At 43.4% G+C, this 24,543-nt stretch overlaps 1 protein-coding gene across 1 annotated transcript in view; it reads right to left on the bottom strand.

Annotated features, from left to right (window-relative positions):
* LOC144682980 (uncharacterized) overlaps positions 1-24,543 on the bottom strand; it is a 110,062-nt gene that overhangs the window by 18,516 nt on the left and 67,003 nt on the right. Inside the window, exons 5-6 of the mRNA XM_078545913.1 lie at positions 16,203-16,372; positions 13,169-13,272 (exon numbers count right to left, since the gene is read on the bottom strand). Of these exons, the coding sequence (XP_078402039.1) occupies positions 13,169-13,272; positions 16,203-16,372 (274 nt within the window). The remainder of the gene's footprint in view (positions 1-13,168; positions 13,273-16,202; positions 16,373-24,543) is intronic.

The raw sequence follows: 24,543 nt of genomic DNA, 5'->3' as shown, positions 1-24,543 counted from the left end.
GGGGGGGGTTGGGGGGCGGTTTAAACTAGATAGGCAGGGGGATGGGAACCTGAGGGCAAATTCAGAGCAGGGAACGGGAGATGGAGAATAAGTGAGTAACTCTGAAAGGCAGAGGCAGCACAGGAACTTGGTAGTGTTAAAAGGTGTATATGTAAATGTAAACAGTATAGCAAATAAAGCCGATGAGCTGAGGGCACAGAGAGATACATGGCAGCATGATATCATCGGTATCACGGAAACCTGGTTTAAGGAGGGACAAAAATGACAGCTCAGCATCCCTGAATATAGAGTTTTCGGGCAGGATAGAGAGGGGGAATAAAAAAGGTGGAGGTATAGCATTTTTGGTTAAAGAATCAATTACAGCTATGAGGAGGGATGATATACTAAATGAAGCATCAAATGAGGCTACATGGGCTGAGCTCAGAAATAGAAAAGGGACAGCCCCATTGCTAGGATTGTATTATAGACCCCCAAATAGTGGAAGGGAGTTGGAAGAGCAAATATGTAAGCAGATTTCCGAGTGCAAAAACAATAGGGAAGTAATCGTAGGGGACTTCAACTACCCGAATGTCAACTGGGATACGAACAGCGTGAAGAGCACAGAGGGCACAAAATTCTTAAACTGCATTCAAGAGAACTTTTTTAGCTAGCACATAACAAGCCCAACGAGAGGGGGCACAATTCTAGATTTAGTCTTAGGAAATGAAGCTGGGCAAGTGGACAAAGTAGCAGTGGGGGACCATTTTGGAGACAGTGAACATAATATAGTTAGATTTAGCATCATTATGGAAAAGGACAAAGATGAAACAGGAGTAAATGTTCTAAATTGGGGGACGACAAATTTTACAAAGCTGAGAGGTGAGCTGGCGAGAGTGGACTGCGTACTTGCTGCGTGCTATTAGAAGGAAAAACTATGTCAAATCAGTGGGAGGCATTCAAAGGCGAGATTCTATGGACACAGTGTAGACATGCCTCACAAAGAAAAAGAGTTGTACTGCCAAATCTAGAGCCACCTGGTTATCCAGAAGCATATAGGCCAAGATAAAGCAGGAAAAAAAAGCTTATGACCGTTATAAAAGACTTAATACTGCAGAAAGCCTAGAGGAGTACAGAAAGTACAGGGGTGAAGTAAAAATGAAAATTAGGAAAGCAAAGAGAGGATAAGAAAAAATATTGGCAGGAAAAATCAAAGAAAATCCTAAGATGTTTTACCAGTGCATTAAGAGCAAGAGAATAACTAAGGAAAAGTTAGGGCCTATCAGAGATGTACATGGTAACTTGTGGGTTGATGGAGGAGATGTGAGCAGGGTTTTCAATGAGTACTTTGTCTCTGTCTTCACTAAGGAGAGGGATGATGCAGACATTCTAGTTAAAGAGGAGGAGTTTGAAATATTAGATACAATAAGCATACTAAGAGAGGAAGTACTGGAGGGACTGGCATCCTTAAAGGTGGATAAATAATCAGGGCCAGACAGAATGTATCCCAGGCTGTTGAAGGAAGTCAGGGAGGAAATAACGGATGCTCTGAGGATGATTTTCCAATCCTCACTAGATACAGGCGAGGGGACAGGGGATTGGAGATCTGCGAATGCTGTACCATTATTTAAAAAGGATGTGAGGGATAGGCCAGAAAATTATAGCCCGGTCAGTCTGACTTCGATGGCGGGCAAACAATTCTGAGAGACAGGATAAATTGTCACTTAGAAAGGCACGGATTGATCAGGGACAGTCAGCATGGTTTTGTTAGGAGATCGTGTCTTACCACTTAATAGAATTTTTTGAGAAAGTAACAAGGAAGATTAATGAGGGTAGTGCAGTGGATATTGTATACATGGATTTCAGTAAGGCATTTGACAAGGTCCCACAAGGCAGACTGGTCAGGAAAATGAGATCTCATGGGATACAGGGGAAGGTGACAGGTTGGATCCAAAATTGGCTTAGTGACAGAAAACAAAGGGTATTGGTCAATGGATGTTTTTTGCGAATGGAAAACTGTTTCCAGTGATGTTCCACAGGGCTTAGTGTTGGGGCCCTTGCAGTTTGTTTTATATATTAATGGTTTAGACTTAAATGTGGGAGGCATGACTGGGCAATTTGCAGATGACACAAAAATTGGCCGTGTAGTTGAGAGTGAAGAGAATAGCTGTGAACTCCAGAATGATATCAATGGTTTGGTTGACTCGGTGGAGAAGTGGCAAATGGAATTCAATCTGGAAAAGTGTGAGGTATTGGGGAGGGCAAACAAAGCAAGGGAATGCTTAATAAATGGGAAGTTATTGAGAATGGTTGAGGAAGTGAGAGGCCTTGGAGTGCATGTCCACAGGTCCCTAAAGGTGGCAGGACAGGTGGACAAGGTGGTCAAGAAAGCATATGGAATGCTTTCGCTTATTGGGCAAGGCGTTGAATACAAAAGCAGGGATGTAATGATGGAACTGTATAAAATGCTGGTTAGGCCACAGCTGGAATTTTGTGTACAGTTCTGCTCACCGGATTATAGGGAGGACATAATTGCTCTGGAGACAGGGCAGAGGAAATTTGCAAGAATGTTGCCAGGGCTTGAAAATTACAGCTATGAGGAAAGATTGGATAGGCTAGAGTTGTCTTCTTTAGAACAGAAGAAGCTAAGGGGTGACCTAATTGAGGTGCACAAAATTCCGAGGGGCCGAGATAGGGTAGACAGGAAAGACTTGTTTGCCCTAGCTGAGGGGTCAATTGCCAGGGGGCATAGATTTAAGGTGATTGGTAGAAGGACTAGAGGGGATATGAGGAAAAACTTTTTCACATAGAGGGTGGTGTGTGTCTGGAATTCACTGCCGAAGTTGGTGGTTGAGGCTAAAACACTCAACTCATTTAAAAGGTACTTGAATCTGCATCTGAAATGTTATAACCTACTGGAAAGTGGGATTAAAATAAGCGGCTAGTTTCTTTTTTCTCTTTTTGGCCGGCGCAGACATGATAGGCTGAATGGCTTCTTTCTGCACCATAGCCTTTCTATGGTTCTACTTCCTGAGGTCCAGATTCAATGTTGAGGACAACCAGGGCAACTCCCTCCCAACTGTACACCATTGTGTTGCCATCCCTGGTAATGGTGGTGTTTGGGACTTTTTTTAAACTTTCATTTACGAGATGTGGGCATCACAGGCTAGGCCAGCATTTATTGCCCATCCCTAATTGCCCTTGAGAAGGTGGTGGTGCGCTGCCTTCTTGAATCGCTGCAGTCCATGTGGTGTAGGTACACCCACGGTGCTGTTAGGGAGGGATTTCCAGGGTTTTGACCCAGCGACAGTGAAGGAATGGTGATATATTTCCAAGTCAGGAAGGTGAGTGGCTTGGAGGGGAACTTCCAAGGTGGTGTTCCCATCTATCTGCTGCCCTTGTCCATCTAGGTGGTAGTAGTCATAGGTTTGGAAGGTGCTGTCTAAGGAGCCTTGGTGAATTCCTGCAGTGCATCTTGTAGATGGTACCTTCACTGTCGCTGGGTCAAAATCTGGAACTCCTTTCCTAACAGCACCCTGGGTGTACCTACACCATATGGGCTCCAGAGATTCAAGAAGGTGGCTCACCAGCACCTTCTCAAAGGCAATTAGGGATGCTAATGGACAATAAATGCTGGCTTAGCCAGCAAAACCCACATTCTGTGAAAGAATAAAAATATACTCATCAGAGTTTAGAAGAATAGCTGGTGATCTCATTGAAATTTATAAGATTCTGAGGGGGCTTGACAGGGTAGATGGTGAGAGGATATTTCCTCTTTTGGGGGAAACTGGAACTAGGGGGCACAGTTTGAAAATAAGGGGTCTCACATTTAAGATGGAGATGAAGAATTTCTTCTTTCACTGGATTGTTAGTCTTTGGGATTCTCTTCCAGAAATCAGTTGGTACAGGGTAATTGAATACCACTCAAGGCTGAGTTGGACAGATTTTTGATCTACAAGAGAGCCAAGATTATGAGGACAGGCAAGAAGATGGAGTCAGATCGGCCATGGTCTTATTGAATGGTGTAGCAGGCTCGATGGGTTGAATAGCCTAATGTTGCTCCAGTTTCTTATGATCTTATGAAACGTTATGTTTTCCCAAGTATCCAGGAAGCCATCATACACCAGCCTGAGAAAGGACTGCAAACATGTTACCAAGGAGATTAATATCTGGAGTTTGGCCTGGAAAAGTACAACTGCCCTACACAGGTCAAGGGGTGACTGAAAGCATCTTCAAATCACATCTCATACCTACGACACCACAAATCTCACTCTGCTCAATGCATTAGACCCTCGTTACACACCCAATAGCATCCCCTGGCACTCAGGTGCCATGCCTAACATTTGCATACTGCACCTTACCAACACACACATTCCAAAGCTGCCAGCAACACAACCACCTGTCACTATCTCCACATTACTCCACTTGTTTAGTTAGGGATGGCACATCACCCAAGCACAGTGCCACACAATCACAGTCCGCCCTCTCTCTTGTAGGAAAAAATAGCGTACAACAGGGAAGCCCAGAGAACCAGAGTGGGTGGGAAGTGATACAACCAGGGTGGAGTGCTTCAAGACTCCTTCCCAAGACTCCTGCAGGAAATGGTGCTTGAGATCATGGGCCGGGAAGTGATACAACCGGAGGAGTTGTCCTGGATGATGGATGATGCCTTATTCCCAGTCTTAACAACCTCCCCAACCTATCCTGAGACATGGCAAAATAAATAGGGGCAGGAGTAGAGTATTTGGCCCTTCAAGCCTGCTCCATCATTCAACAAGATAATGGCCAATCTTCTACCTCAACTTTACCTTCCCACACTATCTGTATACTACTTAATTCCCTCCCTACCTAAAAATCTATTGACCTTTGTCTTAACTATACCACACTCTAGCAATAGCAGTTGCAGAGTGGGAGGGCGCTGGTCATCAGCAGGGTCTTGGTGCGCATAGCCATTGGAGATGGGAAACAGGAGCTATCCTTGGCGACAGAATTAAATATCAGGCATTGGACACAATACTCACTCATGTTGACTTGATGGCCGCAGTGAGTGAAATATGAGCATGTATATAAGAACATAAGAACTAGGAGGAGGAGTAGGCAATTCAGCCACTTGAGCCTGCTCTGTCATCCAATACGATCATGGCTGATCTCATTTCGGCCTCAACTCCAATTTCCCACCCTCTCCCCATAACCTTTCAATCCATTACTAATTAAAAATCTGTCTATCTCCTCCTTAAATTTATTCAGCGTCCCAGCATCCACTGAATTCTGAGGTCGTGAATTCCACAGATTCACAACCCTTTGAGAAAAATAATTCCTCCTCATCTCTGATTTAAATCTACCACCCCTTGGCCTAAAACTATGACCTCTCGTTCTAGAATGCCCCACAAGGGGAAACATCCGCTCTACGTCTACTTTGTCTATCCCCTTTAGCATCTTATAATGATCACTTAAACAATTCTAATGTAATTCTTTAATCTCCCACAGGGCCGAGAGTGTACTGTCACAGGACTTCTGCAGATCAAGCTCAGCTGCTCACACTTTAGTGGGATCATTAAGGAAGGTTGCTGGGTTATCACCTGCTGACTCAAACATAACAAGTGGACAAGAGCAGGTGGTGAAGGCAGAAACATTTCTAAAAAGTGGACAGACACAAAGAGGCTTGATGTTCATGTAAATAAATCTTTGAAGGTGGTAGGACATATTGAAAGAGAAGACAGCTTGGATGTCATAAATGGAGATAAATTGAGTAAAAAACCAAGAAAGTTCTTGATGAACCTTTTTAAAAGCTTTGGTTAAGCCTCAATTTGAGTAATACATCATGCTTTAGTCACGACAGGGACCAGGAAGAATGTGATGATTCTTCTAACAGGTGCATAGGAGATTTTAGCAACAAGGTTAGGCTGGACTAGATAGGATTGTTCTCCTTGAAGAAAAGGAGACTGGGGAGAGATTTTATAGATGTGTACAAGATTATGACAGGTTTAGTTACGGTAGACAAAGAAAACTTGCTCCCATTACTTGGTCATACAGGGAGTAGTAGGAGACACAGATTTAAAGTTTGGGGCAGAAGATATAGGGGAATGTGAGGAATAAGTTTTTATGCAGTTGCCTCCAAGGGTTGTGAATGGAAATGATGAATGATTTCAAAAGGAATGAATGGGTACTTGAGGGAAATAAACTTGCATGGTTACGGGATAGAGCAGGAATGGAACTGTTTGGACTGCTCTATGGAGAGCTGTCATGGACTTGATGGGCCAATTGGCCTCCTTCTGTGCTGCTATGACTGAGTATGCACAGCTCTCTGGGGTAGAGAGTTTCAAATATTTACCAGCCTTTGAGTGAAGAAATTTCTCCTCAACTCAGTTCTAAATAGTCAATCCCTTATTCTAAGACTGCAATCCCATGATCTAGATATCCCAGCCAGGAGAAAGATTTTCTCAGCATTCACCGTCAAACCCATTAAGAATTCTATAAACTTTAATACGATTATCTCTCATTGTTCTAAACTCCTGGGATTATAGGCCTCGTCTGCTCAAAATCTCCTCATAGGACATCTCCTTAATCCAAGAACCAGTCTAGTGATTTTTCATTGCGCTCTCTCTGGGACAAGTATGTCCTTCCTTAGGTAAAGAAACCAAAACTGCACATAGTGCTCTGTGTGGCCTCACTATCGCCTTATTTAATTGCAGTAAGACTTCTTTACTCTCATACCCCAATTTCTTTGTAACAAAAGTTCACATACCATTTGCCTTCTTGTAAATCCCTGTGTGCTAACTTTCTATGATTCATGCTCATGGACACACATGGCAGTCTCACCATTCAAAAAATATTCTGCTTCTTTATTTTTCCTACCAAACTGGATAACTCCATACTTCACCACATGGTATTCTATCTGCTTTGTTTTTGCCCACTCTCCCAACCTGTCTAAATCCTTTCACAGCTTCTTTAAATCCTCCTCACTGCTTACGTTCCTACCTAACTTTATATCTTCAGTAAACTTGAATACAATACACTTAAAACCCTCATCTAAGCCATTGATATAGATTGTAACAGCTGAGCCCCAAATCCTGATCCTTGCAGTACATCACTAGTTATAACCAACTTGAAAATGTCCTGTTTATTCCTACTCTCCATTTTCTGTCCATTAACCAATCCTCAATCCATGCTAATATATTACCCCCAATTTGATGAGTCTTAATTTTGTGTAATAACCTCTTGTGCGACAACTTATCAAATTCTTTTTGAAAATCCAGATACAATCCTACTAGTTACATCCTCAAAGAACTATTAACAGATCTGTCAAATCCAATTTCCTTTTCATAAATCCCTGTTGACTCTGATTAACCATATTATGATTTTTCCACGCTCTGTCACCACATCTCTAATAATAATTTCTAGCATTTTGCTTACAATGGATGGTAGACTAACTGGCCTATCGTTCTTCATTTCCTCATTCTTCCTTCCTTTCTGAAATAACCTTCAAACTACCTTCAAACCATGGGAATTGTTCTGGAATCTAAGGAATTCTGGAAAATCAAAAACAATGGATGGAATTTTGACTGTGGCGTGCTGCTCCCAATGTAACAGGCACTCTGCACCACTTCCGTTCTTTTGCTCTTTCTCGTTTCCCAAACGATTCCAAAGAAAAATCTCAGTGCCAGGGCATGCACAAGAAACATGTGCAATTCCACGGCATTAGTGAAACCTGGCTTTGGCTAACAATGCTGAGCTTGGCAGGCTATAAAAGACAAAAAGGGATGCTCTGCATCACGACCACAGAGGGAGGAAGTTCCAGGGTTTATACCCAGTGACAGTGAAGGAATGGTGATATAGTTCCAACTCAGGATGTACTTCAAGTAAAATTTGCAGGTGGTGGTGTCCTATGTGTCTACTACCCTTGTCCTTCTGGGTGGTAGGGGTCATGGGTTTGGAAGGTGCTGTTGAAGGAGGCTTGGCAGGTTGCTGCAGTGCATTTTATAGATGGTACTCGCTGCTGCCACAGTGCACTGGTGGTGGAGGGAGTGAATTTTAGTGGGTTGTTTTTTCCTGGATGGTACTGAACTTCTAGAACATTATTGGAACTGCACCCATCCAGGCAATGGGGAGTATTCCTTCATACTCCTGACTTCTGCCTTGCAGGTAGTGGACAGACTTTGGGGATTAAGGAAGTGCAGAGTTGCAGAATTCCCAGCCTTTAACCTGCTCTTGTAGTCACAATATTCATATGGCTGGTCCAAATCAATTTCTGGTCAATGGTAACCCCTGGCAAAGCCATTTAATGTCAAGGAGAGGTGGTTAAATTCTTTCTTTTTGTAGATGGTTATGGTACACCACTTCTGTGGCACGAATGTTACTTGTTACTTATCAGCCAAGTCTGAAAATTGTTTATGTCTTGGTGCAAGCAGGCACAGCCTGCTTCTGTCTTTGAGGATACTGAACATTGTGCAATCATCACCAAACATCCCCAATTTATAATGGGAGGTCATTGATGAAACATCTGAAGATGGTTGGGCCTAGGATGCTACATTGAGGAGCTCCCGCAGTAATGTCTTGGGACTGAGATGATTGTCATCTAACAACCACAATCATTTTCCTTTATGCTATGTTTGACTCCAACGAGTGGAGAGATTGCTCCTGATTGTCATAAAGTTCAATTTTGCTCTTTGATGCCACACTTGGTCAAATGCTGCCTTAATGTCAAGAATGGTTACTCTCATTTCACCTTTTTGGGCCAAGGTTATATTGAAGTCTAGAGTTGAGTGACGCTGACGGAACCCAAACTGAGGATCAGTGAGCAGGTTGTTGCCACTTGACAGCACTGTAAATTACTCCTTCCATCACTTTTCTGGTGATTGAGGGTAGGCTGGATTGGCAATTTTCCAAGTTATTGGGGAGATGCCAGTGGTGTAGCTGGATTGGAACATTTTAGCTCGGGCACAGCTAGTTTTGGGGCACAGGTCTTCCGTACTATAACAAGGATATTGTCAGTACCCATAGCCTTTTCAGTATCCAGTGCATTCTACCACTTCTTGTTATCACATGGAGTGAACTGAATTGGCTGAAGACTGGCATCTCTGATGCTGGGAATCTCAGAAGGAGGCCAAGATGGATTATCCACTCAATGGGTGGGATTTTTCACACCTGCCTGCCGCCGGGATCTTCTGGTCCCGCCCGCCGCCGGGATCTTCTGGTCCCGCCTGCCGCCGGGATCTTCTGGTCCCGCCCGCTGGGGCGCCACCTCGCCTGCGGCGGGTCCCGCCCACCACGGGGCCGGAAAATGCTGGCCAATATTTCGGGCTGAAGATGTTTGTAAAATAAATGCTTCAGACTTATCCTTTGCACTGACATGCTGAACTCTGCTTTATTGAGGGTGGGGATGGTTTTACAGCCTCCTCTCCTGGTTGTTTAATTGTCCACTGCCATTCATGGCTGGCTCTGACTGGAATGCAGAGTTTTGATCTGATTCAGTGGTTGTGGGGTCACTTAGCTTTGTCTATAGCATGCTGTTTCTGCTGCTTAACATGCATGGTCCTGTGCTGTAGCTTCATCAGGTTGGTAGCTCAGTTTTAGATATGCCTGGTTTTACTCCTGGCATGATCTCCTACACGTCTCATTCAACCAGGGTTGGCCACCGGATTTGATGGTGATGGTAGAGTGAGGATTATGCTTGGGCATGAGGTACTGTATTTTGATTGAATACAATTCTGCTGCTGCTGATAGCTCACAGCGCCTCATAGATGCCCAGTTTTGAGCTACTAGATCTGTTGTGGTCACTCCTACTAATAGTATCCTGGGCAGATGCATCTGCGACAGGTAGAAGGTGAAGTTAAGGAGGTTTATCCTCTGGTTGGTTCTCTAGCCACCTGCTGTAGGCCTAGTTTGGTGGATATGTCCTTGAGGACTCAACCAGCTCAGTCAGTAGTGGTGCTACTGAGCCACCGTTGTTGATGGACACTGAAGTTCCCACCCAGAGTACGTTTACATTTTCTTCCTATGCTCAGTGCTTCTTTCCAAGTGGTGTTGAACAAGGGGAATTCATCAGCTAAGGGAGATCGGTTGGTGATAAATCATGAGTAGGTTTCCTTGCCCATGTTTGACCTGATTACATGAAACTTCATGGAGTCCGGAGTCAATGATGAGGGTTCCTAGGGACACTCCCTCCCAGCTGTATACCACTGTGCCACTGCCTCTGGTGGGTCTGTCCTGGCAGTGGGGCAAGACATACCCAGGAATGCTATGGGGGAGTCTGGGACATCGTCTGGAAGACATGATTCGATGAGTATGACTATGTCAAACTGTTGTTTGACTAATCTGTGGGACATCTCTCCCACTTTTGGCACAAGCTTTTATGTTAACAAGAAGTACTTTACAAGGTTGATTGGGCAGTGTGTAGCTTTGTTGTTTTTGGTGCCTTGGCTGATACTGGATAATTCATCGGTTTTATTATTCTTCGACTTTCCTGCATCAGTTTCGTATAACTGAGTGGCTTGCCATCCCATTTCAAATGACAGTTAAGAGTCAACCACATTTCTCTGGATCTTGTGTCATGTGTAGGCCAGGCTGGGTATAGACAGCAGATTTGCTTTCCTTCAGGACATTAGTGAACCAGATGAGTTTTTATGACAATTGTTACAAATGCATGACTTTGCAAGATGGTTATGTTTTAACTGGTCATCCTTAACTCAGAATGTTTTAGATAGGGGCATGGTGGTTATACTAAACCTCTGCCCAGATACAGGCCCATGTGAGCTGGTTGTCATGGGGAAAGAAAATTTGAGAGGCGATGGCATAGTGGTATTGTCACTGCACTATTAATCCAGGGACCCCTGGTTGCCACAATATAGGAAGGATGTGGTTGCAGTGGAGGGGGTGCAGAGGAGATTCACTAGGATGTTGCCTGGGATGAAACATTTAAGTTATGAAGAGAGGTTGGATAGACTTGGGTTGTTTTCATTGTAGCAAAGAAGACTGAGGGACGACCTGATCGAGGTGTACAAGATTATGAGGGGCATGGTCAAGGTGGGTAGGGAGCAGCTGTTCCCCTTAGTTGAAGGGTCAGTCACGAGGGGGCATAAGTTCAAGATGAGGGACAGGAGGTTTAGGGGGGATGTGAGGAAAAACTTTTTTACCTAGAGGGTGGTGATGGTCTAGAATGCACTGCCTGGGAGGGTGGTGGAGGCGGGTTGCCTCACATCCTTTAAAAAGTACCTGGATGAGCACTTGGCATGTCATAATGTTCAAGGCTATGGGCCAAGTGCTGGTAATTGGGATTAGGTAGGTAGGTCAGGTGTTTCTCACGTGTCGGTGCAGACTCGATGGGCCGAAGGGCCTCTTCTGCACTGTGATTCTGTGAAAGAAACCCAAACTGAAAAACTATTGAAAATCAAGTCGCAGTTTTCAAGCTTCAATGAAGAAAAAGGACAGTTTCTTTTTACAGAGGGACACTGAGAGAGAGAAAGGGAGAGAGAGAGAGAGAGAAAAGAGAGAGGGAGAGAGAATGCAGCTACTGTTGTGAAGAGCAGGAAAATACTTTTATCTGGTGTTGGCAACCAAGCAGGATGCTGGTGAGAGCTGGTCCTCTGTTTGAAGAGAAGGGGGAACAGGTGGCAGAGTTTTGGAGATTTAAAGGACAAAGGGTCGCCAAGGTGGGCCTTGCTGGCGGAAGTCAGTCTGAGTGGAATGATTTTTGAGGGATGCTAGACGATTTGACCTGGTGTGGTAGGGAGAGGTGTGCCTGCTGGAAAGCTAGAAGTAACTTGGGACTTAAGAAAGTATATATCTGGAGTATGGAGAACAGTGAAGGGAGTTGTAAGACATATCTTGATTGCATTAATGCAAAAGTATCTGTTCTATAGTTTGGTGTATAGGTTGCCTGTTAAGTAATGTATGATCTATGTTTATTGCAGTTTTTTGTCACTGTAAAAGTCTTAAAATGTGAAATCTGGCACCTTGGTTTATTTCTGGCGGTCGCTGTTCAATTAATATATTTTTAAAGTTATTGGTCTGTTTAGGGGTCGTAACACAATCAAGGTCACCATTACTGAGACTATCTTTTTTGTCCAGATTTATTAATTAATTGAATTCAAATTCCACCAGCTGCCATGGTGGGATTTGAACTTGTGTCCCTGGATCATTATACCAGGCCTCTGGAGTACTCATCCAGTTATAATATGAGAAAGTCTATACTTTTATTTCTGGCATGAATTAATTTGATATCTAACTCATGGTATTTCATAAAAAATATAGCTAAATTTATTATTTAGTAATGAAAAAACAATAAAATATTTATAGTTTCCATAAGTTCCCATTAACTGTGATGAGTCTTTTTGCAGTGGCAATTGAAAGTGAGTAAGCAGGGGGTCTGCGGGGCCTTTTGCTCCGCTGAGTGGTCTGCGGACAAAACAGTTGGAGAACCATGATCTAGGCAACATCCACCGCATTCCCTTCATTAACCTTGTCTGTAACTTCATCAAAAAATTCAATTAGATTACAAATCCTTGCTTAATCCTTAATTAACTCAAATCTTTCCAAGTGCCTGTCAATCTTTTCTTGATTATTACCCACCACTGATGGTAAACTGATGGGTCTGTAGTTATTATAGGAATGTCCTTACACCCTTTCTTGAATAGGATGGGGAGTAAATTGCCACTCTCCAATCCTCTGGCATCTACCCTCTATCTAGCAAAGTTTGGAAGATTTTGGCAAACCCTTCTGCTATCTCCACCCTCACTTCCCTGAGCAATCTAGGACACAAGCCATCCAGACCAAATGACTTATCCACTCTGAGCACTGCCAATCTTTTCAGTACATCCTGCCTATCAATTTTCACCCGCTCTATTACCTCTACCATGTCCACTTCTATCGAATTTTGTCAGAATCCTTTTCCTTAGTAAACACCGATACAAAGTACTCACTAAGAATTTCAGCCTTGCCCTGCACCTCCATATGTGACCTTCTTTGTCCCTAATTGGACCCACCCCTGTTCCTACTACCCACTTACTATTTACAAGTCAGTAGAAGATTTTTGGCTTCCTTTAATGTTAACTGCCATTCTCTCTTTGGCAGTCTTATTTGTTCGAGTAAATTGCAGCAAGCTGGTTAAAAAATCTCCAAAGTTGTGCAGAGGCAAATGCTAACTGCTTTCTTCTAATGTAAACACAACTTGTCATCTTATTGTAGATTTTGATACCTTCAGTTCTCTAGCTACTTTCTTCATATGTGACCGTTGAGACTTAGCAGCTCTAGCCATTACACGTCGGTTAAGTTCCTCTTCTATGGTTTCAGTCAAGCCTTCTATAATAGAACCATACGAAAACAGCTCAGAAAATATATAAGACTTATAAATCAAGTTGCTATTAAATCAAACTACAATATACATTAATTTATGCATTTATAATATAATTTGATATACTGAAGCTCATCTAAAAATGTGTAGAGATAGGTGTTAATATAAACCCTTTGAATATGATTTTATTAATTAGGCAATAATGTACACTGCTTTCTTGTGTTGAGCTTCTTGACTGTTGTTGCAGCTGTATCCAATAAGGTAAGTGGAGAGTTTGCCATCACAGTCCTGACTTGTGTTTTGCAGTCGGTAAAGAAGTTTTGGAGAACCAGGAGGTAAGCTAGTCGCCAGATCATACCCAGTGTTGGTCCTGCTGTGATATTCATGGCATTTATGTGGCTTCTGGTCAATGGTGACACCCAGAGTGTTGAGGATGCAATGATAATACCACTGAATATCGTGGGGAAGTGATTAGGCTCTCACTTCTTGGTGATGGTCATTAGCTGGCACTTGTGTGGATAAATGCTAGTTGCTACTTTACAGTTTCAAGTTCAGATGTTGCTCTTTATTCCTCTTTCTTTCAACTATCTAGCTAACCAATTCCTAAATGTTGACATACATTGAGAATTTCTTTGGAGTTCCTCCTACTCCACCACCACAACTTCACTGGGAGTGTGGCAGAACCCCATTTACACTTGTAAATGAGATTTCTGCTGCATTTCCACAAAGTTACAGTGACAAAGCAGGAGTGGCTCAGAAGAAGCTTCCAGCCATGGTTTCTATTTCAATCACTAATTCGAGTAGTACATCCCACAGTTTCATAACTCTTCATGTTAAAAAGTTTCTGTTGCTCTCAGTCTTAAATCTCTTACATTTGATCTTATATCTCCGTCCTCTCAATGTGGACCTTCAATCACCAGACACAATCTGTTTCTACTTTCTGTTCACAATTTTCAAAACCTCTATCAAACTACCCTATGATCTCCTCTGTTCTAATGGTAACTGCTCCAATAGTAACTGAAAGTAGCCTTTTAAGCATGAAGAAGTGTATCTATTGGAATGATCCTTTACCTTACCAGAAGATTTTGTACCTGCAAGAAGATGTTATTGAATACCTTCAGCTAGCTGTGAATTCTGAAACCAAAATGCTTGGAAAGAGGCATTGTACAGCCTGTTTCAATATTTCTGGGAAAAATGCTTTAGGAACTGTTTTGGCAACAAGGTCAGCTTAGCTGTCATACAAAGAAGCCTTTTATTCAGGACAATAAAGCTTTCAGTCAGCTTCTTTGAGGTTCTGGGATAGTGTTCTGCATCTCTCTGTTAAAAACGTTTTTGGCAGGCTTTGCTGTAGAATAGGCCCTTAGATTCAGAGTTGTCAATATCAACAGTTCTGGAACTGTCCTTGATAAACCTACACAGAAAGATGCACTGTCGTCATGGGTTATCTTATGTTTGTGGGACCACAACGTGGCAAAACCATTAGCTTATAGTTTCAGTCTATTGTAGAAAGTGCGGGAATTGCTTATATTGGAAACATTGAAATTGATTGACGTGTGTACAAAGCAGGTTCAAGGCCTGATAATGTAATGAGCAATTAATGTGTAGAAGTTGGACATAGTGTTAGAACATTTCTTGGAGCAGAAATGAACACACTCAAGTGACTGAAAGGCATATGGAGTTTAATCACCTTAGAACTTTGTTGATGTTAATCATGTTGTATCTCAATGCCTAATAACTATGTCACGATTGTACCCTTCTGTATCTTATCATCTTTACTTCCTGTATTGGAGCTTCTTTTATAATTGATAAAACATATATTCTTTGGACTAAAACTCCCTCTAATTTTAAGTACCAAAGACTGAATCTAACATGAATTACTCACGCTTTCTAAATGGCTCAGAGGAGCTTCAAGGCCAATCAAAGTGGAATTTGAATAGTCTCAAGCTTTTTAAGTGGAAGTTCAGGGCCTAGAACCCTTCATAAAACAGCATTAACTGGACATTAAATGGGAAGTTGAAGCATGGGTTCTCAAAATATAGGGCAGAATTTTACATTCCCCTGCCAGCAGGTTTACAGGCATGGGAGGCTATAATTTTTTTCGGAAGGCCTTTCCACTGGGTTCTCGCCCTTCCCAACCTCTCAGCAATTTTACGGTGGGACAGGTGAGGCCTCGGCCAGCTCCCTTCCCTTGCCTCAGTTGAGGCCCTTAAGTGGCAAATTAATGACCCCCAGTCTCCCCAATCTCAATTTTCTGGCAGGAGTGGGTGCTTCTATCAACAGCCTACTTTTAACATCCCCCCAAAAGGTATGGCCCCTGTGGATGCTCCCTCCCCACTGGCCTCTCTACCAATACCCCCAAGCCCCTCTGCTCACCCCACTTGCCTCACTTCCCCTCCTTGCCCCGAGACCCTCACACTTAATGGTCCTAGACTCTCAGGACTTGCAACTCTGGGGTCTGCTTGCAGAGTTCTGTCCACTGCAGCTTCTGGCACTGCTGGGACTAGAGACCTGCTGGCCAGGGACTTCCTCCCAAGTGAGGGGCGGAAGTCCCAACCCCAATCAATTAACCCTCGTTGGAGTGTTAAGTGGCTACGGGACAGCCAGCATCCGGGGCAATGTGCTCGCTGCCAACCTCTCGGATGATGGGAAGAAAAACTCCAACATCCAAAAAATCCTGGCCATAGTATTGATGCAATGGGGATGATCTTCTAAAGTTGGGATTCAGCACATGAACTTCTAGCAGTGCTGCAACCGTCAGCAACTTTGGAGCTGAATTGTTACATCCAATGCAGTTTTTGATGCCCCTACCTGACATGGACTGAAGACTAAAGGACAAAAGATCTCACCAAGTCTGTTTGTGCAATTAGTCTACATTCATCAAAATATTTTGTGATTAAGAAACATAACAAACTTTATACTGCAAAAATTATTGGCATACTCTCAATAGTCTTTGGTCCAGCACTGTTACTTTCAGTTAATTTCTGTTCCTCGAAGGTACAGACTTCCTCCAGTTCACAGGTTTCAGATATTTCATTTTTGCTGCTTTCAGTTGATGTACTGTCTGAACTTAGAATGCCTACAAATTCATCTGAACCAGATGATGTGGTGCTATATTGAAAAGAAAGTAAAATTATTTTGCCTGTAAATTTTAACATACAATAAATAAGTTACTCAAGTGTTTTCTCAATATTACTTTCTTAAACAACACATATTGGCAGGGGTGTAGTGCCACCGGCACCTCCTATTTTAAGGCTTTAGTATTCACCGTTGGATCTTAAACTCTCCTTTGCTGACTGGCATGGTTATAACGGATGGTTATACATCCCACTTGATTTTTCTTTCCACTGATGTCTGTGGAATCCACTCCATTAATTGTCAGCGACAGAGATGCTGTCAGACCTGCTGAGTTTTTCCAGCATTTTTTGTTTTTGTTTCAGATTTCCAGCATCCCCCGTGGCATTTTGCCTTTATTCCATTAATTGTCAGACTGGATTTTCAATCTGTAAGATTGGTGTTGATTTTAATCCTCACTGGCTCCAATATTGAAGCTACTTGTTTCCAGGAGTAACATGTGCAGGGGGTTTTGGCTCACTGATGGCAACAATCAGAACTGGAGGGAGATCCTCTTGCAACCACGTGGGTCTGCGTGACTTGTGATGCAGAGGTGGATGGTGTGGGGACCATGTCGAGTGAACTCTATCTGTGTTATTATGTGTGCCACAAGGGAAAGTTTGACCATGAGTTTCTGGAGTTTGAGTTCATGTTGGATGGTAAGAGTTGACCGGAATGTCCGGAGCTTGTGATGTGGCTGTGGATCTGGAGCCTGGGGAGGTTAAAGTGAACCTGGGATTCACAGTGCTGCCGCTGAGTCAATGTGCAACAGCAGTAATCCTCCTGTATAGCTTCCTGACTGTAAAAAAAATACACACCTTACAACTCCCTGCACACAGCTTTCTCATGAACAGACTTTTCAGTGTCTTTAAAGCTCACAGTTCCCAGGATCTAAAGCAGCATCAATATCCCCAAACTCTCTGCTGCGTTTGCCTACTGAACATTAATTCCTTGGCTGTGATGGCCTGAGGATGTGAAACGCAGTACAGTGTTTGCATTCCCTGCTGGCAGCTTTACATGGAATTTACAGAATAGAAACAGGCCATTTGGCCCACCTCATCTATGAACTCTCTTCCACAAAAGGCGGTAGAAGCAGAATCTTTGAATATTTTTAAGGCAGAGCAAGATAGTTTTTTGATAAGCAAGGAGGTGAAAGGTTATTGGGCTCAGGCGGGAATGTGGAGTTGAGGTTACAATCAGATCAGCCATGATCTCATTGAGATCATGCTTGAAGGGCTGAGTGGCTTACTCCTGCTCCTAATTGATATGTTTGCATTCTCATAAATCTTTTCTGTAGTCTTTCTAAAACCTTCACATCCCTCCCGTTGAGGCTGAACTAGTGTTTTATGAAGGTTCATAACTTGCTCGCTTTTGTACTCTGTGTCCTTATTCATAAAACCCAGGATTCAGTTTAATTTATTAACTGCTTTCTCAACCTGCCCTGCCATCTTTGACGATTTATGCTCATATACACCCAGGTCCTTCTGTTGCTTCATTTCCTTTAGAGTTGTACCCTTTATTTTATGTCACCACACCTGCTTCTCCTGACCAAAATGCATCACTTCACACGTCTCTACATTAAAGTTCATCTGCCATGTGTCTGTCCATTCCACCAGCCTGTCTATTTTCTCTTCTTTTTATATATTCATTTGAAGGATGTAGGTGTTGCTGGCTAAGCCAGAATTTATTGCCCATCCCTAATTGCCCTTGAGAAAGTGGCGATGAACTGTCTTCTTGAACCGCTGCTGGTGTGGTGTAGGTACACCCACAATGCTGTTAGGGAGTTCCAGGATTTTGATCCAGCGACAGTGAAGAAATGTCGATATATTTCCAAGTCAGGATGGTGTGTGGCTTGAAACTGAAAGCTGAAACTGAAATAAAGAATCTACAAGAGAGTTGTAAGACTGACCTTGTTATATAGTGCAGAAATTTTGGTAATATCAAGAATAGAGGAATGATGACTGGATACTAATGAGATGTAGATGCAGAGATGGGTATATGGAGTAACGAAAAAGGACAAACTCAGGAACCAGCAGATCAAGGGATCAGTGAAGATTGTGTGAGTATTAGAGGAATTAGCCAAGAAGAGATTGAAATGGAATGGTTATCTGTTATGGAGAGAGAGAGGAAATGTGGTGAAGTGAGTGATGGAGATGGGACTGCAAGAAGTGAGAGAAGAGGGAGGTCTAAGGCCAGATGGAAAGGGGCGGTGACAAGAGACTTATATGCAGCATGATTGGAAGCGGAATGGGTGACACTCAGGATGAGATGGAGAAGGGTGATCAACCAGCATTGTGGTGACTCCAAGTAAAATGGATGAAGCTGAAAGAAGAGGAACTATATATCAAGATAGAAGTTCTGTCAGCCGACAATGCCAATCCAATTTGAACCTATACCTGATGTCAAGGTGTCGTGGGGAAACTGCTGTGCAAAAGATAACCAACATCTCTCATCTTGCAGACTAGACTGTTCTCTGGAGCTCGGATGATTGAGAGAAAATTAGGACTTTCATGGGGCAACATTCAGGAGAACACTGATGCAAACCAAAATATTTTGTACATTGGCAGGCTTGCCAGGCAGCTTGTTGTCATTTTCAAGGAGTATTGAGGAGTCTGGTCCCAATGTGGCACAGGGTAACATGCAGAGCAGAGGTGGAGATAGGAGGAATGCTCCCAAATAAATCCCTTCATGGTTAGGGCCTTTTGTGGTGAGTCCTGCTCCTCCTCTCTCTTCACAGAGATTCCTCTCTCTGCAGACTTCTTCTTCATTTCATGGTCATGATGTAGACCAAGCAGTATTGCAACCACAACCTCCAGACCTTGGTCACCAAATCCTGTGACCTCCAAAAATATAGCATAGCCCTACTACGAAATCAGCTTAAGCAGAAGTAAGTCAAAGGTGCCTGGCCCTTTAAATAGTGCTGGCGTTGGGACTATAAGGCTGCTTTGCCTGATCAGCATTGGTGTTGTTAGGAGATGCAGGAAGATCCCGAAACTAATGTTAAATTCTAGCTAACTTGATGTCATGACAGCACCAGTCCTGCCACCTCTGGTACACGCACAATATGCCTTTGCTAGAGCCCTTCGCACCATGGAGCGCCAAGCAGCCAGTGCGATTTTCATGTCTCAGGGCATATCATCATCACCCTGGAGCCTTATATATGCCCTTAATCTATGTTAAAGGAAATTATAATATATTTGACAGTAAAATTCCTCTGGGCTCATGAATGAGAAGAAATGATAATTTAAAGTCCTGTAAAATTGAATGAGAGGAAGTGACTGAGGATATGAGATAGAATCAGAAGATTAGACCACCCAATGGGGATTTAAGATCATCACCCCAGATGATTATGGGTGAATTTCAGAATCAAACCAAAGGGATTAAAGAAAGATATGAGCATACACAAAATTGCCTGAGCCTGATTCACCACAGAAATACAGAGGGACCTCGTCAAGCCCATGCCAGCTCTCTGCAAGAGTTTAGCTCAGGCTTGCCCAGCCTTTCGCGTGGGGGTGGGGCCACATTTCAATTTTTCTTACACTCGAGAGGCTGATGAGCAAATTTCAGAAAGATGAGGTTTGGCACAGCATTAAACATGAATTTTTTAAAAAGCTGATGTGTGAAAAGAAACAATTTGCTGAACAAAAAAAAACACAATAAATTATTTATTACTCATTTAAAAAAAACTAAGACATCCATTCTAGTGTGAAAGGGTGATCATGTGCGTGTCCAGCTCACTCCCAGTCTCAGGGTGCTCAATTAGTCACCCTCAACCACTGTGGGAGTGCCTTTTGGTTGTGCGAGGGTGAGGGTGAATGAGAACCCTAAGACTGGGAGTGAGCCAGACACACACTCCCCTCTCTCTCACCCCTACCCCTCTCTCTCACACACACACACATGCACACACTCACCCTCTCCCTCAGATACACACACATACTCTCTCAGACACAGTCACTCACTAACACACTCTCACTCATCCTCATACACACTCACCCTCTCTCTCAGACGCACACACACACACATACACCCTCTCTCTTAGACACACATACGCTAGCTCACTCTCTCTCAGACACACACACTCTCACCCTCTCTCTGACACACACATGCTCCTCCTCTCTCTCTCTGACACATAAATGCTCAACCTTCCTCTCTCTCTCAGACACACACACACACACCCTCTCTCTCAGACACACACACATACACACCCTCCCTTTTAGACACATATACGCTCACCCTCGCTCTCTGTCTCTCAGACACACACTCTCACCCTCCCTCTCTCTCACAGTCACACACAAGCTCACCCTCTTTCTCTCAGCGATACCCACCCTCCCTTCCTCAATGACCCATCCACCCTCACTCCATCACCCACCCTCACTCCCTCACCCACCCTCATTCATTCACCCACCATCACTCATTCACCCATCCTCACCCACTGATCCACCCACCCTCATCCTGACTTACTTAACATCACCAAATCGGCTGTGGGTGCAACGAGAGCGGAAGAGAGGCCTGGAGCGAGGCCTGAGGCCTAGTAACGCCTGAACATGGGTGCCCACCCAGGGAAGCACTGAAAGTTGGTTGAATGCAGGGAGGAGCTGGGGGAATACGGGGAGGAACTGGGAGAAAGCGGACGGAGCTGGGCCTAAGCACTACAAGCCCGAGGGGGGGGGGGCGGTGGAAGCATGGTGGGCTGAGGCCCTGCATGCTTCAGAGTTACCAGTGTTCACTGTTCGTCCAATCACAGCATGGTTTTCTTCCATGGTTGGTGCTGATGGTTCAATAGTGTGTCTATCAGCGGCAAACATGGAAGTGAACCAGACTGCGACTGGAGGAGCAGGCCCCTGCAGAAATCTTCAAACTCACTGACCCGTCCCACCAGCATTTTTAATAAACGGTCTGGGGCCACATGGAGGGGCTTCGTGGGTCACAATGCAGCCCATAGGCTGGACAAGCCTGGTTTAGCTAATCCCACTCCCCCCTTTTCCCATAGCCCTGCAAATCTATCGGCCTCCACTATTCTTTCAGGCTGTGCATTCCAGATCACAATCACTTGCCAAAGATTTTCCTTGTCATTTTGGTTCTTTTGTCAATCACTTCAAATCTGTATCCTCTGGTTATTGACCGTTTTGCCAATCTTCCTCTCTCTATTTATTTTGTCTGGACCCCTCATGATTTGAATACCTTTATCAAATCTTCTCTCAACCCTCACTTCTCAAAGGAGAACAACCAAATTTTCCCAATCTATGTCTGAAGTCCTTCACCCCCGAAACCACTCTCATAAATCTTTCCAGCAACCTCTGTAAAGCCTTCACATCCTTCTTAAATATTGGTGCCAGAATTAGACACAATTCTCCAGTTGAGGATAAATCAGTGTTTTACACTTTCCTTGTTTTTGTACTCTATACCTCTACTTGGAAAGCTCAGGATCCCGCATGGCTTTTTAAATGCTTTCTCACACTGCCCTGCCTTGAATGGTTTATGCATACACACTCTCAGGTCTCTCTGTTCCTGTAGTTTATATTGCCTCTCCTCGTTCTCCCCAACAAAATGTATTACTTCACACTTCTCTGCATTAATTTTCATCTGTCATGTCATAGATCAAGAAATGTAGGGCTTCTAGTTCCAACCCTCGGGGAACTCCGCTGTATTTCTTCCTCCAGTCCAAAAAAACAACCGTTCGCCACTAGTCTGTTTCCTGTCATTAAACTTTGCACCTATGTTGCCACTGTTCCTTCTATTCCATGGGCTTCAACTTTGCTGGCAGTCTGTTATGTGGCACTTTATCAAACATCCATGTACACTACATCAACTGGATTATTCTCATCAATTCTTTCTGTTACCTCATCAAAAACATAATCAAATTGGTTACACACAATTTGCCTTTAACAAATTTAAATTTTGTCCTGGATTATTATTTCTAAAAGCTATCCCACTGTCGAGGTTAAACAGATTAGTCTGTAGTTGCTGGGTTTATCTATTTTGAACAAGAGTGTAACTTTTGCAATTCTCTAATCCACTAGTACTACCTCTGTATCTAAGGAAGATTGAAAGATTATGGCAAGTACCTCTGCAATTTTCTCCCTTACTTCACTCAGCATCCTCTGATGCATCCCATCCAATCCTGATGAATTATCAACCTTAACTACAGCCAGCCTTTCTAATACTTCTTATTGATCATTTTTTAGCCCATTCAGTATCACAACTACCTCTTCTTTCACTATGACTCTGACAACATCTTCTTCCTTGGTAGAGAAATGCAAATTTTCATTTAGTACCTTAGCCATGTCCTCTGTCTTTATGCATAGGTCTCCTTTTTTACCCCTAATCGGCCCCACCCCTCCTCTTGCTACCCTTTTCGTATTTATATCCCTACAAAAGACTTCTGGATACCTTCTTATGTTAGCTGCCAGTCTCTTCTCATATTCTCTCATTGTCCCTCTTGTTTCCTCTTTCACCTTCCCTCTGAACATTCTACATTCAGCCTGATTCACGCTGTATGATCAACCTGAAAGCTTCTATGCACAATTTTCCCTGCTTAATCTTACTGCCTGTCTCTTTCATCATTTAGGGAGCTCTGGCTTTGGATATCCTACCTTTCCCCCCTCGTGGAAATGTACCTCGACTGTACCTGAACTATCTCCTATTTGAAAGAACCCATGGTTTGATTGCAGTTTTGCCTGCCAATCTTTGATTCCAATTTATTAAACCACTGAAATGGGCTCTCCTCTAATTAAGTATTTTAACCCTACATTTCTGCTTCTCCTTTTCCATTGCTAATCTAAACCTTATGATACTATGGTCATTGTTCCTTAAGCGCTCCCCTACTGACATTTGATCCACCTAATCCACTTCATTCCCCAGAACCAGATCCAGAAATGACACCTTCCATGTTGGATTGCAAACATACTGATCAAGAAAATTTTCCTGAACACAGGTCAGAAGGTCGTCACCCTTTCTCCTCTTTACGCTATTACTATCTCAAACTATATTAGAATAATTAAAGTCCCCCTCTATCACTACCCTATAGTTCTTGCATTTCTCTACAATTTCCCTGCAAATTGAGTAAGGGACATGCAGCAACTAGGCCGGAGTGAGGTGGAGACCGAGTGAGTAGTGGATTGGCTCACATGAGAATTCGGTGCACGGGGAAAGAGATGTGGTATACATAGGAATTATTCTAAGTCGGGAATAGAAGCAGCTGAGCAGAAATGGACCTGGGCGTAAACCTCACCTTCAGAGCTGAGTTTGGAAAAAAAAATCTAACAGTGACATCACGGGAAAACTGTAAGTTCAGTGGTCAGTAAGGAATTGCTGTTAGGGAGTGTCTGTAAATTAGAAAATTGTATTATTTCTAAAGAAGTAGCTACTTGGATTTGAGTAAGAAACACTAGGAATAAGAGAAGTTAGGGCCAGTAATGTAAAGTAAAATAAGTAAACTAAAATTAACATAAGAGAAGTAAAGACATAGCAGGGCAGCTCAGTTGTGTGGAATGTGTGTCCTGTAATATGTGGGAAGTCATGGACACTACTAGTGACATAGACGACCACATGCGCAGGAAGTGCTGCCAGTTGAAGAAACTTGAGCTCTGGATTTCGGAGCTCGAAAGGTGGCTGGAGTCACTGTGGCATATCCACGGGGCTGAGAGCTATGTGGATAGCACATTCAAAGAGATGATCATGCCACAGGTTAGGAGCATGGAGGCAGAAAGGGAATGGGTGTCTTCCAGGCAGTCCAAGAGAACCAGGCAGGTAGTGCAGGAGTCCCCTGGGTCTTGCTCGCTAATCGGTTTTCCGTTTTTGATACTGGTGAGGGCATTGCTCCTCAGAGGAGTGAAGTCAGAGCCAAGTTTGTAGCACCATGAGCTGTACAGGAGGGAAGAAAGAAGAAAGGAAGGGCAATAGTGATAGGGGATTCGTTGCATGGGGGAACAGGCAGGCATTTCAGCAGCCATAGACATGACTCCAGGGTGGTATGCTGCCTCCCTGGTGCCCGGGTCAAAGATGTCACTGAGCGGCTGCAGGACATTCTTCTGGGATAGGGTGAACAGCTAGAGGTTGTGGTATCAATGACTTAGGTAGACAGAATTTAAGGAACTATGTAGAAAATTAGCAAGCAGGACCTCAAAAGTCTTAAAATACCTCAAAACTCAAAAGACCTTAAATCTCTG

The sequence above is a fragment of the Cetorhinus maximus genome, chromosome 7, assembly GCF_964194155.1.
Source record: "Cetorhinus maximus chromosome 7, sCetMax3.hap1.1, whole genome shotgun sequence".
NCBI lineage: Eukaryota > Metazoa > Chordata > Chondrichthyes > Lamniformes > Cetorhinidae > Cetorhinus > Cetorhinus maximus.
The sequence above is the reverse complement of the archived record's forward strand: the minus strand, read 5'-3'. Positions and strand labels throughout refer to the sequence as shown.